Below are 16,739 nucleotides of genomic sequence, written 5' to 3' on the forward strand. Positions count from 1 at the left end.
AGAAGAGCCTTAAATCCTGATAAGTCAATTTTCTCTTTGAAAGATGTGAAGCCCAAAAGCTGGGAAGTATAATGTAGGCAGTCATGGTGTAAAATTTCTGAATGATAGCATTAAGGCACATGTGATGGAGCTTTGGATGTTCCTCAGAAAATGGACATTCCATTTTTCCTCCTAGACCTGCTGTGTCGATGGACTATTATATCCCAGTGGATCTGCAAGAAATGAGAGAGGTTTTGAAGGAACTTACTATGAGAGATTGGATTGCTCAGCAGGTAAAGAAAAAAAATATTTTTCTTTCAGTATAGGGATTATTCCTTATTGGACACTTTGTTGATTGTTCTGTGATCAGATGAGAGAATCCATAGATGGGTTAGTATATAATCCTGATTCCCTAAATGGTACTTCCAGTTGTGTGAAGGTTGTCCTAACAGCTAGTAGAGGATTTTTAAAAAACTAAAATTCTAATCTAGAACACAGGGAGAGCACCTGGCTTCCCACTCCAGCTTTAGGTGCCTTCAGATAATCATTATCTCCTGTTGGAATGCAACTTCTGTAAGAATTTGCTGCAGATCATTTATGGTGACATGTAATAAGGCAAAGAAATGTTGGAGTAGGATTCATATATTAATGCAGAAAATTCTTAAAGTGAACATAAAGATTAAACCAGAAACTATCCTTCTGGGTCTAATGGAAAGAGAACTGGAAAAAAAATTGGAACTCTGATTTTATACACAGATGTCCTATCCTGATGTATTCCATAGCCCATGTCAAAATAGAGTGCACCAGAGCAAAAACAACATTAAGAAAAAGCTCATCAACTTTCCCCTACCCCAACAGATGCCACAACCCAACTAAGATTAAAAACACAGCAGAATAAAGTTATGGAAAGCCAAGCAAAAAGTGAATGTATGAAGCAACCTAGAACTAAGGAGAAACTTCCTGACAGTTAGAACAATTAACCAGTGGAACAACTTGCCTCCAGAAGTTGTGAATGTTCCAACACTGGAAGTTTTTAAGAAGAGACTGGACAGCCATTTGTCCAAAATGGTATAGGGTTTCCTGCCTGAGCAGGGGGTTGGACTAGATGACCTCCAAGATCCCTTCCAACTTTATAATTATAATTATAATTATAATTATTATTATTAGTAGTAGAAATATCTAAAGCACAGGAGCTACATAAAGAAGGCTTGCTACCTGATCAATGCAACCTCAACATCATGGGACAATGGTGTCGCTTGGCAAGCCCTTTCACTATCTTATCTTAGACTTAGAATAACTTTACTGTCACTTTAAATGTACACTAATCAGCATACATTAAAATGAAATTTCATTGCATACAGCTCTCAAAAGATCAACATCTCCAACATACACTACATAAATATGACCAAGAAATAATTGCATATACCCACATATCCACATATATTCTATGACACAGAGAAACAACACAGTCTAGTTCAGATGTATACATGTACATGGTGAGAAAAAGAAATCTTACAAGTTTACCAGATGGATGGCATAGGGCACAAAGCTGTTCAGAATCTGGTAGTCTTGCAGGAAATACTTCGAAACCTCCTCCAGAGGGGATGAACAAAAACAGACCATAAAGTGAATGTATGGGGGACTCTAACAATGCTTCGAGCGCTAAGCACATAGCGCTTACAAGCAGTGTCCTGAATAATGGGAAGCAAGCATCCTGTAGTCTTCTCAGCTGTCTGTACCACTCTCTGTATGGACCTCCTATCTGAGGCACTGCTACCACCAAACCAGTAGTGCAGTTTGTTAAAACGTGCCTCTGTAAAAAGTGGCTAGGACAGAAGGAGAAAGATGCACTCTCCTCATTCGATGCAGGAAATGGAGACGCTGGTTTGCACGCTTCACTAAAAATGACGGGTGGAGAGGCCAATTATCTGCACCCCCAGATACGTAATACTGTTGACCACCTCTACATTTGCATCCTTGATATTCTTATCACTTAAGACAGGTTCAGTCTTGGCAAAGTAACGACTGATGCAACCTGGCGCTACACCATAATGGACTGTAAAAGCTGAAATAAAGGAGTGGGCAGAGCAACTGATGCATCTTTCCTCATTTCATATCTGCTTTTCTTCTGAAACTAGACAGATCTGTAGCCAGCTATATCTACTGTTTTTAAACAGATCTCTTCTTCTCTATTGAACCACCTCGTCCCTGCTCTTCCCCGGAGTTCTTCTCACCAAGAAGCTCTTGCTGTTTTTCTTCTGGTGCCTGAGTGCTGTGTTGCTCTTGGAGCACACAAAATACCATCACTAGCTTTACAGTTTGCAGAAGCTGTCACAGGTCTGAGCAAGTGCTCTTCCAACATTCTAGGTGAGTTTGGAACAATTCTCCTTTTCTCTTTTCCCACATCCTGTGTGCCCCCATTCATGTATTACATTCCTCAGTCTCCCAGCTCAAAAGAATTCTACATTTTCTCAGCAAAAGCAGCAGAGCCATAAACATAGAAGATATCGCAGAGATTGTTGAATCCAAGGTAGCTGTCGAGTCTATGTTTGAACTCCTCCAGAGAAGGGGGATCTGTCTCTTCATAAGGCAATGTATCCATTGTTTGATGGCTCTGACTAATGCTTCCCTGTAGATTCATCTTACTGGTTCTGATCTTGCCCTCCAGGATAAGTAGTGTATTCTCTGTGTGACAAACCTTAAATGTTTGTTTGTTTGTTTGTTTCATTAAACTTTGAAGCAATCCAACCTGGTGTGACTTCCATTATAAAATAAAACAAGAAAGAAAATGAGGAACTCCAGAATATCTGCAATGAGAAACTCAACACCTCAAAAAACTCCCCAGAAGGAAAAGACAAAAAAGAGATCAAAAGCCACTCTACTCCTAGACCAGGGAACAAAGCCAAGTTAATCAGTGGTTTTCAAAACCAAGCCCTTGAGGACATCCAAAAAATTGCAGAAAGCCTAAAATGTGACGACCTATATACGTGTGTGTGTGTGTGTGTGTGTGTAAAGCCTCAAATAGCTTAGGTGCAAGTTAGTCACGAGGAATGTAGTCCAGAGTTGCATGAGAGAGGATTTGTTTTCCAGGGAGCAAAGGGACAACATAGCTTGGAATCTTTGGTAGGCCAAAAAAGGGGGAAGATGAAACCCCAGTTCACTGGGTATATCTAATAATTGTGCAGATAAGTGCTTCAGTCTGGCAAGATTAATGTCAGGCCAAAGAAACCAAGAGCTATAGATAGCCCTCGACGTACGGTCACAATGGAGCCCCAAATTTCTGTTGTAAAGTGGGACATTTGTTCATTGAGTTTTGCCCCATTTTGTGAGCTTTCTTGCCACGGTTGTTAAGTTGAATCAATGCAGGTGTTGTTAAATTAGTAACACAGTTGTTAAGAGAATCTGGCTTCTCCCCATTGACTTTGCCTGTCAGAAGGTCGCAAAAGGTGATCCCATGATTCCGGAACACTGCAACCGTCATAAATATGAGTCAAGTTGCCAAGCTGTCCAAAGTTTGATCACGTGACCATGGGAATGCCGCAGTGATAGTAAGCTGAAAAATGGTCATAAGTCACTTTTTTCCAGGGCCGTTGAAACTTTGAATGGTCACTAAGTGAACTGTAAGTCAAGGACTACCTGAATACAAGCGGTTACTTCAGAGTAGTTTGTGTATTGTTGTTCTCCTATAGACATTAACCTTGGAATCCAGACTACAATTAAGATTGGCTTTCTAATCAAAATATTGCTTATTTCTTCTGTAGCCTCGTCAAGGATTTTCATCAGTTTGGCTCCCTTAGTGTACGATTGATTCTGTCTATATTTTTAATGACTTGAAAATTTCTTTCTTTCAGAAAATTATTGGTCCTTGTTGCCAGGGCCATTTTTAGAGCAAATAGTTCAAATGTTGAAGACATGGGTGTCAGCAATGTTGCCTTATTACAACCTTTCTCCCCAAGCAAAGTCATGGAATCCTACCCTCAAAGTGCTTAAAAGGCTGTATAAGGTATGTCTGGTCACTCAAAAGTGATGGTGAAGAGTTGGTCCTGCCTCTTGATATAAAATCCATGGCTTTGACCTATAAATATTTTCCTTCAAGATCAACATGAAGGCTACATGCCGACTGCAAACAAGTACCTTCTGCATAGATGAAATTCCTCAAAAAATTAGAATAGAAGAAGATTTTTGCAGATGGAAGTGGCAGGATGCAAATAATGTAAGTATCATTTTTCACGGTCTCTTGGCCTTCTGTAGAATGAAAGTACTATAGCTCATGAAGCTCGGACAGAAGTGAAATGTCCTTGCATATACTAATTGGAATATGTTCTTGCTTTATTCAACATTTCACCTCAGTTTCTTTGGGCAAGAAACTTTGGTTAAAACACCACACTAATCCATAATGTGGTTTGGTTTAGAATAGAATAGTAGAATTGGAAAGGATCTTGGAGGTCTTCTAGTCCAACCCGCTGCTCAGGCAGGAAACCCTATACCAGGGGTAGGCAACCTCGGCTCTTTTATGACTCATGGACTTCAACTCCCAGAATTCCTGAGTCAGCTATGCTGACTCAGGAATTCTGGGAGTTGAAGTCCATGAGTCATAAAAGAGCCGAGGTTGCCTACCCCTGCCCTATACCATTTCAGACAAATGGCTGTCCAGTCTCTTAAAACCTCTGGTATTGGAGCAACTTCTGGAAGCAAGCCATTCCACTGATTAATTGTTCTAACTGTCAGGAAATTTCTCCTTATCTCTTGGTTGGTTCTTTCCTTGATTAGTTTCCATCTATTGTTTCTTGTCCTGCCTTCAGGAGCCTTGGAGAATAGGTTGACACACACACACACACATCCTCTTTTTTTGTGGCAGGCCCTCAAGAATTGAACACTGCTATCATATCATCCTTGTTCCTTTTCACAAGACTAGGTATACCCAGTTCCTCCAACCGTTCTTCATGTGTTTTAATCTCCAGTCCCCTAATCATCTTTGTTGCTCTTCTCTGCACTCTTTTTTAGAGTCTCAGCATCTTTTTCATATTATGGCAACCCAGACTGGATGCAATGTTCTAAGTGTAGTCTTAGCAAGATATTATAAAGTGGTACTAACACTTCATGTTATGTCAAACAGAAGGCCCAGGGGCCAGATCCGGCCCGCGAAGTGGTTTCATGCGGCCCGCAAAGCCATCCTGGAAACAGTGAGGGAATGGCCCCCACTGCCTTGGCCCTGGCCCAGAGACCCTCCTTCTGCCAGAGACCCTCAGATCTGTCCCACTCCTGCCCAGGCCCCCATAGGCACCCTTGATGCGAATGATGTAGAGCTGGCCACACCCACCCAGCAGGCCATACACACTCTAGCCACGCCCACCCAGTAGGCCACACCCACCCAGGCCACACTCACCCGGCCCCCTGAGGGCAACCGCAATGCTAATGTGGCCCTCAATGAAATTGAGTTTGACACCCCTGTGTTAGATGAACCCTGGCATCATGGTTTGTAAACTAGCCTGGGGATTAGCAAACTACAAGCTAAATTAATTTTAATCTGCTCAGTGTACTGACAAGCAGTACACTGAGAACTTTCTTACCTTAGGGTTGGCTTGAAAATCTAAGAACGATGTAAGCGAGTACTTATAAAATGGCAGTGGGTTTGAGCAAGGTAGTGCATTGGACAATTATCAATTTAAGGAATCTAATACATTTTATGCGAAGAACATTTCATTGAACAAAAATGGTATTATTAAATATCAATGTTTAAAGCTCTTTTCAAGACACTTTTAGATGGTTTCCATGCAGCTCCTAATCCCATAATTTGCCTGAACTAAAACAGGAATTACACATTTCTTATTTGTACTAGGTTTCTGACTCATTTCACAGGTAACCCAATGGATATGTAACTGTATGCCTTAAAGCAGACATGTCAAACACAAGGCCCGGGGGCCAGATCCAGCCCGCGAAGTGGTTTCATGCGGCCCGTGAAGCCATCCTGGAAACAGTGAGGGAACGGCCCCCACTGCCTTGGCCCAGAGACCCTCCTTCTGCCAGAGACCCTCAGATCCGTCCCACTCCTGCCCAGGCCCCCATAGGCACCCTTGATGCGAACGATGTAGAGCTGGCCACGCCCACCCAGTAGGCCATACCCACTCTAGCCACACCCACCCAGTAGGCCACACCCACCCAGGCCACACCCACCCGGCCCCTTGAGGGCAACCGCAATGCTGATGCAGCCCTCAATGAAATTGAGTTTGACACCCCTGCCTTAAAGCCTTTCTTCTGGGAGAGTTGTGGTGAGCAATTCTCTCTTTATGAGAAGCTGTGATTATTTCATGACAAAGCTAGGAATGGTGTCAAAAGTTGTGGCTTAATAAAGTGTTGTTGTGTGTACAGTCCACTCTAGCCTGGCTCCATCTGTTTTTAAGTTTTGCATTGATCAGAACTGCTGCTGTGTTTTTATCACTGACTGTGTGAAAACATTCATTTTCTCTGCGTATCTGACATATTAGCTTGCCTAAGAGGTGAAATGGACTGTCTTTGCTGTTGCATTGTGAACAGTTCCATTGTGATTTTTTCCCCCTTTAGAGTAGCTATCTAATTGTGCCCAAGCATAAAGATTTGTTTTTAGAGAGATGGTTCATTGTTTTTGTTTTTGAGGGCAAATTAGAAAACAGTTGAATTCCACATTGAGCAGTTTAGCTGTTACGTACATTCTTTTCTTAGCAGAAAAGAGAAAAAAAAAGTATATTGATGTGGTTTGGAAGGCAAAGGGACAAAGGCAGTTGGGAAGTGAAGAAGGTTTCACGAGATATTTATTCTTTTGTTTCAAACGATGGAAACCTTTCCTTACAATATGCAGAATATCCCGGAAGAAGAGCACTTAATCTCTTTCTGCCATTTTCCTTTCATCTACAATGTGTCAACCAAGAGGGAAATCCTTTATTACGGATCCTTTGCTGTACAAGAGGTAAAGAATCATTTTTTTCCAGTGCAGAAAAAAAATGGCTTTGGGCAGAGAAGCGGAAATTTGTCAGTTTGGGAAAAGACTGATCAGGAATTTGCTTTCGGAGTGGAGGGTGGGGGTGGGCATGCCATTTGTGTAGAGCAGTATTTTTCAACCTTGGCAACTTTTAAGAGGTGTGGACTTCAATTCCCAGAATTCCCCAGCCATCCATGCTGGCTAGGGAATCCTGGCAATTGAGGTCTGTACATCTTAAAGTTGCCAAAGTTTCAGAAACCTTGACTTACAGCCTTCAATCATTCTGCCCCCTTGCATATTGCTGGACGAGGCCCCCAATTTATGTATTTGTTTGTTTATATTTTGCAGCATTCAAAATGCGATATGGAATAATCTCTCCTCCCCTGGAAATCGGCAGGCCTCCAGCCTTTTAGCCTTTTGAGAGCAATCAAGGGATGGGCAGTTTCCCTCAAATCAAATCAAATATACCCATTTCAAGAGAGCTTTGCAGCTTCTCAAGGGAACCGTTATTAGAAAAAAAAATAGAAGGCTCGTGCAAGCTTTGAATTATGGAACTATCCCGGGAGTTCCCAATCATTTAGACCCTTTCTGCACTTTTTGACATTGGCAATTGAGAGCACAGGAGTGCCTCAAAGGAGGTTTGCCTGTTCACACATATTTGCTGCACTCTGTGCCTAGTCACAAGAAAACTCTGGGCCACAAGATAAACTGGGGGTGGGTGGGTTTCCCATTGCCATCGTTTTTAGCCATTCAAGATAGTATCATTATATATATATATATATATATATATATATATGTATGTATGTATGTATGTATGTATGTATGTATGTATGTATGTATATGTATATGTATATGTATATGTATATATGTGTGTGTATGTGGATAGATAGAAAGATCGATAGATAGATAGATAGATAGATAGATAGATAGATAGATAGATAGATAGATAGATAGATGATAGAAGATAGATAGTTTGGCAGTTCAAAACCCGAGAGCGCGAGCTGCATGATGGAATGAACTCCCGTCAGTTTGTTCCAGCTCCTGCCAACCGAGCACTTTGAAAGCATGCAAATGCGAGTAGATAAATAGGTACCACTTTGGTGGAAAAATACGAGGGACATGAAATGCGCCTTCTTGGGTGTTCCCTGGGCAACAGTGATGTCACCAGCTAATCCTTTCAACCTGGAAGCACCTTGGTAGGTGCTTCCAACATGTACTGTATGTAGTAGTAGCGTAACAGGAGCTACTATCATTCAGTGTATGAGAATGTGAGATTCTAAGGCTATTTTGGAAATTAAGATAACTCTGGAGGCTGATGCTTTGCTTTGTAGTGTCCCAAATTGTTAAAATGTGAAAATAATATTTTTAAAAATTTAGAAAAGAGGGTGGGGTCTGCTGGTCCCCCAAAAGCAAACATATCGGTGCCTTACTGTATACTATGTTGGGAATCCTGAAATAGTCATCTTATTTCTCAAAAGAAGGGAATGCAGATGAGAGCAGGTAGTCCTTGACTTACGACTGCAACTGAGCCCAATATTTCTGTTGATAAGTGAGACATTTGTTAAAACCATGTTATTTGGGGAGAAAATACTTAAATATAAACACCCCATCAAAATTGCCTTAAAAGAAGGCTTCCTTTGATTTCCTTACATTTCTGCCATGTTAAAAAAAAAGGAAATTGTTTATTTTATTTTTATTTTTTATTTATTTCCTTTTGGACTTCTCCAGGGGTTAAAATCGAAAGCTTGGATTGAATTGGTTCACAATCGAATGCTGGGAACTAGTGACCTTCCAGAACCTCCCGTTTTTCCTCTGAGAGTGCGACGCCATTTTCTCGTTGAAGACACCTGGCACAAGCTTAGTATAATGGAGGACGTCTACCTGAAAAAGCATCTGATGGTGAGCTCTCTGTGGTTTGCCAATGCAGGGTTACCTCAGCCTTGAATGTGAGAACTCATTGGCGTAGTCTTAAAAATTGGAACTGCTTTTTTTAAAAAAAAAATCTATCCGCAAAGTCCTTGTTTACTCACTATTTATTTCTACAACAATTATACAGAAAGTCCTCGACTTAACAACCACAACTGAGCTCACAATTTCTGTTGTTAAGCAAGGCAGTTGTTAAGTACGTTTTACCCCACTTTATGACTTTTCTTGCCACAGTTTTAATTGTTAACTTAGTAACACAGTTTGTTCAGTGAATCTGGCTTCCCCATTGAGTTTTCCTGTCAGAAGGTCGCCGAAAGTGATCCCATAATTCTGGGGCAACCCTCATAAATTCAGGCCAGTTGCCAAGCATCTGAATTTCGATCACATGACTGTGGGGATGCTGCAATGGTCATAAATGGGAGAAATGGTCGTAAGTCACAACAACTTTGAATGGCACTAAATGAATGGTTGTAAGTAAGGGTATACCTGTATTTTGCTTTTATTCTAAGAAGCTAGAGACAATGTGCAGGTTGAAGGTCACCCCTATTTTTTCTGCACCCAGCAGCAGTGGAATACCTTGGCTGAGTGGTGAATCCAAAATCAGCCAATGAGTTCCATGGCTGAATGGGTGGAGCCTGAGTTTTCCATTGACAATTCAATACTCTTAATTACTACGCCACCTTGTTTTTCTTATAGACAAGGGACATTTGCCTCTGAATTGTGTGGGGCTTACTTTTGAATTGACCTTTCTAGCAGGATTGAAAACTTTAGTCGGAGCACCTCTAAATCTTTAGGCAATATCTTACAGTCGATTAAATTTGATTCATTATTTAATTTAAATTAAAGGTGGTTAACCAATCAAGGAGAGAACTAAGCTAGAACTAAGGAATTTCCTGACAGAACAAATAATCAATCAGTGGAATGACTGGCCTCCAGAAGTTGTGGGTGCTCCAACACTGACGTTTTAAAAAAAGATTGGACAACCATTTGTCTGAAATGCTATAGGATTTCCTGCTTGATCAGGGGGTTGGACTAGAAGACCTCCAAGGTCCCTTCCAAATCTGTTGTTCTGTTATTTTGCTTACACTAGGTAGGGCTGTAGGAAGTTCCAAGACCATGGAAGAAATGCTTTCGACTTTCTGCAAATTCAGAGCTTCTCTGCTCTTCACCAAAGGAATCCAATGTTTTTCAGCTTTCTTTGTCCATCTGAAAAAAGGATGTTGGTGTTTCAGTTCTTTGATGCAATTCTTAAAACTGTCACACTTTCTTTTTTCAATTTTTTCAGAAGCCTGAATTGCCTGGGCATTCTCCCAAGACTGTTCAGAAACCTTGGGGAACCTTGCAAAGAAGCTTTTGAAGCAGGTGGAGGGGAATTGTGGTAGGGAACCATTCAGAGGCAGCTTCATGTGACAATCTGAGATCTGCTTTCAATCATTTCCCTAATGGGACACAAATAAGATTGCTGGATGAAGGCTTGCACAATTGTTAACCTCTGCTTGAGGGCTTCTATGGAAACTCTCAGTTTTCTCTCAGGGAAGTCAATAGATGCCTTGAACTATCCCAAAGTTGTTTTTCCAAATGTCAACTGGACTTTCTTGATTTTTTTTCTTTTCATTTTTCAAAGCAACAACAACAAGAAAGTCCAGTTGCTTTTCAGAAAAGCACCTTTGGGACAACCATGACCTGGATGACAGAGAATCTCCGTAGACGTTCCTTGAACTACTTTTCCTTTCTTCTTTACTTGTTTTGGCAGGTTCAATTTGAAAATGAAACACTTAGTTATGAAGATAAAGGTATCCTGGTGGAATTCTTCTCACAAGTGTTTGAGGAGGTGGTGCAGCCAAAATATGGAATGTTTATGTATTGTGGACACAATTCCCCAATGTGGTTCCCTCCCAAGGTAAGTATTCTGACTCCAACTGTTGTATAGTGATATATCCCTTTGCTGAGACCCCTGTGCCTGGCCTGTATAAGTAGATACAATCACTGCTGACAGTCTTTGCCAGATAGCTGAACTCATAAAATTACCTTTTTATCATCCACGAGGACCTTTATTGCATGCAGAGAAGATTACAGCAGACAACAAGATGTGGTAGATGATGAAATGGACGGTGTTTCAAGGTCAAAGACAGTAATGGTCCTACCATGAGAGCAGGCCACATGTAATGGTGTCCAGGAAGTGAAAGAATATTCAAGGTTAAGAAGAAGGAGGAAGTACATCACAAAATGAGAGGGATTGACTGAACAGATTAACATAACAGATTAGCATAACAGATTAACATAACATTTTGTAGTTCCCAAACGACCATATGGTGGCAGCACAGTAAGTTTATCAGTCCCAATCTCAGTTCAAATGGACTCATAATTCAAGATGATACCTTCAAACTTCCCTGTTGATCCTAGGTGAGATACTGGATTTTAAAGGGGGGAAATGTGTGCAAGTTTGATTTGCCAACTTCTACATCTGGTCTTTTGTGCATCAGAGAACTAGTTTGAAAAACTGCAAAACTCCTGAGGGACTATGAGGATTAGTAGTCCCAACACCTCTTGAGGCCCCAAGGTGTGGGAAAGATGCCTTAAGGCAGGGGTAGGCAACCTCGGCTCTTTTATGACTCATGGACTTCAACTCCCAGAATTCCTGAGCCAGCTGGCTCAGGAATTCTGGGAGTTGAAGTCCATGAGTCATAAAAGAGCCGAGGTTGCCTACCCCTGCCTTAAGGGAATGTAAAACCTGAGCTGAATGAAAGGAGACATTTAGCCTCTCAGCAATCTGCACTTTGATAAAGGACGCTAATCTGACAGTAGGTTTTCTGCTGATATTCCTGCAGGAAAATATAAGAGGTCTGGCAGCAAGAGACAAGACCTTTCATAAGATCGCTTGCTATTAGGTCTTGATTTCTAGGTGCAGAGAAAAGCCAGAATACCAATTTGGTCTAATAGTTAAGGCACCAGGCTAGAAATTAGAGTACGTGAGTTCTAGTCCTGCCTTAGGCATGAAAACCAGCTGGGTGACCTTAGGCCAGTCACTCCCTCTCAGCCCACCTAGTCTCACAGGGTTGTTGTGGTGGGAAAAATAGGACTAGGGAGGAGGAGGAGGAGGAGCTATGTTCATCACCTTGGCTTAATTATAAAAATAATAAAAACAGGGTAAAAATAAAATAGCCTCTAGTAGAGTAAGGACGTAAAAATGCAAGTAGAAAAATAGGGACCACTACGGTGGGAAGGTAACAGTGTTCCGTGCGCCTTTGGCGTCTAGTCATGCCGGCCACATGACCACGGAGACGTCCTCGGACAAGCGCTGGCTCTTCGGCTTTGAAACGGAGATGAGCACCAGCCCCTAGAGTCAGAAACGACTAGCACGCATGTGCGGGGGGAACCTTTACCTTTACCTTAGAGTATGAAAGTACAACTAAAGAAGCTTTAGTTTAATGAAGAGAAGGGTAAAGGGTGACATGATAGCAGTGTTCCAATATCTCAGGGGCTGCCACAAAGAAGAGAGGATCAACCTATTCTCCAAAGCACCTGAAGGTAGGATAAGAAGCAACGGATGGAAAGTAATCGAGGAGAGAAGCAATCTGGAACTAAGGAAAAATTTCTTGACAGTGAGAACAATTAATCAGCAGAACAACCTGCCTCCAGAAGTTGTGAATGCTCCAAAACTGGAAGCTTTTAAAGAAAAGATTGGACAGCCATTTGTCTGAAATGGTAGAGGGTTTCCTGCCTGAGCAGGGGGTTGGACAAGAAGACCTCCAAGGTCCCTTCCAACTCTTCTCTTCTCTTGTGTTCTACTGTACTCTACTCTATTCTGTTCTATTTTTCATACGCTATATGGTCTAATAGTAGTCTTCATCTTTCTACTGTAAGATATTTATTTATCCCATTTGTCCCTTTAAATATTGCAAAAGTAATCTGTAGCATTGATTGTGCATGTTGGGAATTGTATTGATGTTCTGTTGCTGTAATCTTGTGTTCTTGCAGCCTTCAGTAGAGAAGAATAAATATTACCTTTTTGGGATTCTCTGCGGACTCTCAATAGCCAACAGAGTGACTGCCTACATACCTTTCCCACTTGCCCTCTTTAAAAAGCTGCTGAACCAGAAACCAACTCTCAGTGATCTGCAAGAGCTAAGCCCTGTCGTAGGAGGGTAAATGAATTCAGTTCTATCAATTTACTAGGGATGTTGAATCTTAGCTGATCAGTTAAGTTGTCCAGTTGTTGCATTCACCCTACAACTTACAAAGCCATGTTTGTGTTTCACAGAATGGGTTTAATAGACTGCCAAAAGGAATGGGATCCTAACATCTGAATGTGGACTTAACCAAGGTGTAGAGATCAATAAATCATTTGACATTTCTCCCCTCATCCCTTGCCCAGTAAGAGGCTTCTCTTGATTTGAGTTGTCATAACAAACATTTACATAGCTCTAATGGCTGACAGAGAAAGTGCTCTCTATGATAAACCAAAGGCAAGAAGTCAATCTTGTAGAGGAAGGAAAGGATTGAGGTCTATCTGCTTTTTTTCTCTTCATCTCTTGAGTCTATTCATGATTGCATGGACTGGTCTAGGGATCTTGTTCATTTTTCTGACACTTATAAAAATGTGAAACCCGTTTCAGCATGTATTTTGGATTGGTAATATTTTAATATTTGCTGAAAGAACTTCATATAATATTTTGTTTCCTTTTGTTATCAAGATGTTTGCAGGCAGCTCTTGATTACGAACATGATGATTTTGAAGACATGTTTCAGCTATGTTACTCTGTGAGTACCCTGCATTCTTTCATGATTCTTCCTCAAATGTTTCATAACCTGGAATAGAGGCTAAACGTGAAAGAAAATCATTACCAATAAAAACAGTTAAAAGGTGGAAACATTTATCTTGCTGTGAGTGAACAAATAAGCTGGAATAAATAGGTGAGTGATGCTAGAGACATCATTCTGAATCTTGTCTTGAGAAGAAGGTGGTCTTCCAAGGGTGTGGTAAAAATATCAAGATGGCACCAATGGTGGCACCAAGCTCAGCTTGGTTTTTTATGTGCATCACATTTTTATTTACCACATCCTGCAAATACCCTTGGGTCCTCCAGAGAAGAGGCACTAAAGGTTGAAACTGATTCACACAACACACTTAAACCCTAAGATGATTTGTTTATGGTGTAGCCTTTATACCAGTTTGCAACCTTGCTATACAGTTGGATTGTTGTATGAGTCTACTTAGTTATTCAGTAAAATGCAGTAATGGGAAACCATGACTTGAGACCATGTGTGAATCACTCAAAGCATTATTCATAGCTGCTTCATTGGCTGAAACTACTGACGTCAACTATCCCATAAATAGAAAGTCTTGAACACTGTTCAGTGCAGAGGCTATACTAACAAATTGATTTTAGTTTCGACACTTTTCCCTAAAATGCAGCAACTTTATTTTTCAGATTTCCTGGGATGGCGTGGACATAGACCTGATTGAAAATGGCATTTTGACAGCCGTAAACAATGCCAATAAGTATGTATCAATGACTCTTAAAATGATCTCTCCAAACATATTATATTACAGTTCAGATGATTCTGAACATCATGGTCAGTGATGTTAGAAGTAATGTGAGATCATAGTTCAAGACATTACTAAAGCACTATGTAGGAATCGAATAATTTCTTAAACTTTCAGTTACCAAGATTCCCAAAGTTTTTGAATTTCTATGGGATTTTTTAAAAAAAAATTCTTCAGATCTAAACTATACTGTAGGTAGCCCTCTCATTCAGCAATGGTGTAAAATTCTGACTGGACTGAAAAAGGGGAACTTCTGACACAAGGTTGTGACTGTTGCAGTATCCCTGTTGTCATTTTTGACCATTACCCAGGCACCTGGCTCATGATTACATCACAGCCAGTCACTATCAGCTGATCATCATTTGCAACCTTCCCTGCCACTTTCTCCACAAGCAAAGTCAACGGGAATCTAGCAGAGAAGTTCGCAAGTCTGTGCTTCTCCCACAACTTTTTCTCCCCAGCACCTGCCCACATCCCTCTCCACCCCAACGCACTACACAAAACCCACCCAAAGCCCTTGCCAGCTTGCCCACGCTCCCCAGCACCCACTTGTGCCCAATGCCGGCTTGCTTGTGGCACTCATTCCCATGCTCCTTACCCAGTATTCTTCCTGCTTAAGGATCCATGAGGTGCTGGGGTTACAACAACTGGAACTGCAGGATTACCATTGCTAAGCAATGCAGTCATGTGGCATCATGCTCTACAACAGGGGTGTCAAACTGCCGGCCCACTGGCCAGATGCGTCATACCGAAACCGCGTCCAGTAATGGGGAAAAAGGTGTGATATGTCACGACACGTCACGTGACATTGTGAGTTTGACACTCCTGCTCTACAACTACAGCGCTTTGTGATGGCAATCCCAGTCCCAACTGCTGTCATAACTCAAGGACTACTGTATGATGAGAATTTGGGGGAAAAATGGGGAGAAAAGAGAAACATAGCTAACTAAAATGCAACAAGTCCAGTCTTTATTTCTTTTTTTCTTTATAAAATTTCAGTCATGTATACATTTTTTTGCCTTGTGGTACCAAGACTTACCTTAAGTCCCAATTAATTCTTCTAAATATCTAATAAAGTGAACATTTATTACATTAACAAATAAATATAAACAGATAGTTTTAGATTTATGAACAATGTTAACCGAATTTCCCCAAAAGAGATCTGATTCTGAACCTCGATAAATTTATTAAAAGGCCAACTTCTGTTATTTAAGAATTTCATTTCTTGGGGGAAAAAAGTCAGGCTTCTTTTTTTACTTTTTAAAGGAAAGACTTTGTTGACAAATACGTGGATTACATATTCAACAAATCAGTGGATGATGTTTTCAGTGAGTTTAGGAGAGGATTTTTCAAAGTCCTGGATGAACAGGTAGTTGGTATCTTTGAGCCCGAACAACTGATTAACGTGGCAATTGGAAATGCCAATTATAACTGGGATTCGTATGAAGAGGTGAGTGGATGGAGAGATGTATTTTATGCTAAGGACTTTTATGAGCAGATCATGATTGGAGGGATGGAACTGCGCCATTAGCTGCAGCATAATTTTCAGTTGGCTTGGGTAAATGGTAAATTGGTAAAGGGAATTAATTTTTCCCATTGCAACTCTCCTAGCTTATCAAATAAGCGAATGACAAAATTGCCTGGATGGCATTTAAGAGTTTGAGTACGGCTGCAGATCAAGTTGCTAAAGCCTTTCTCTTTCTTTCTTTCTTTCTTTCTTTCTTTCTTTCTTTCTTTCTTTCTTTCTTTCTTTCTTTCTTTCTTTCTTTCTTTCTTTCTCCTTCCTTCCTTTCTTTTCTATTTTTTCTTTTTCTTTCTTTCCTTCCTTCTCTTTTTCTTTTTCTCCTTTCTTTCCTTCATTCTTTCTTTTTCTATCTTTCTTCTTTTCTTTCGCTACCCATCTCACTATTCAAGTGACTCTGAGTGGCTTATAGAATGATAGATATATATGATCTATGAGTTGTCCAGGTTTTTTTATTCTTATTAGTTCTGTGGTTCATTTTTTCCCATTGTCTGATTTATTATTCTTGCACTAAAGAATGCTGTGTATTGTGGCATATACAACTCAACGCACCCAACCATAAAGATGTTCTGGGAGGTTTTTCGTGGGCTGAGTTTGGAGGATAAAAAACGTTTCCTAGGTAAGTATCTATATGCAACTACTTCATCACCCTTCTAAAGACCACGAAGGTGAATGAATCTCTTTCTGTGTTATGAGCTGTTATGAATGTCAGCAAAAGGCATTCATCTCTCTCCAAAAGCTTCTTTTAATGTGGATAGTCAAGGAATTGAAATGATAATTGAAAAGCAACTCTATAATATAGGGCTGGA

The 16,739-nt window shown here is 40.7% G+C and overlaps 1 protein-coding gene across 4 annotated transcripts in view; it reads left to right on the plus strand.

Annotated features, from left to right (window-relative positions):
* The window catches only part of LOC308670898 (putative E3 ubiquitin-protein ligase HERC6), a 38,336-nt gene that overhangs the window by 20,162 nt on the left and 1,435 nt on the right, over window positions 1-16,739 (plus strand). For 3 of the 4 annotated variants that reach the window (XM_081332706.1, XM_081332708.1, XM_081332707.1), the window contains 12 exons: window positions 176-272; window positions 2,157-2,346; window positions 3,831-3,982; window positions 4,076-4,192; window positions 6,815-6,922; window positions 8,663-8,833; window positions 10,614-10,760; window positions 12,839-13,005; window positions 13,555-13,621; window positions 14,293-14,363; window positions 15,675-15,858; window positions 16,447-16,549. In XM_081332706.1, coding sequence (XP_081188832.1) covers window positions 176-272; window positions 2,157-2,346; window positions 3,831-3,982; window positions 4,076-4,192; window positions 6,815-6,922; window positions 8,663-8,833; window positions 10,614-10,760; window positions 12,839-13,005; window positions 13,555-13,621; window positions 14,293-14,363; window positions 15,675-15,858; window positions 16,447-16,549 — 1,574 coding nt within the window. The remainder of the gene's footprint in view (window positions 1-175; window positions 273-2,156; window positions 2,347-3,830; window positions 3,983-4,075; window positions 4,193-6,814; window positions 6,923-8,662; window positions 8,834-10,613; window positions 10,761-12,838; window positions 13,006-13,554; window positions 13,622-14,292; window positions 14,364-15,674; window positions 15,859-16,446; window positions 16,550-16,739) is intronic. The other variant, XR_014027110.1, reaches the window with a different exon arrangement.

The sequence above is a fragment of the Vipera berus genome (assembly GCF_964194415.1).
Source record: "Vipera berus genome assembly, chromosome: 7".
Classification (NCBI taxonomy): Eukaryota; Metazoa; Chordata; class Lepidosauria; order Squamata; family Viperidae; genus Vipera; species Vipera berus.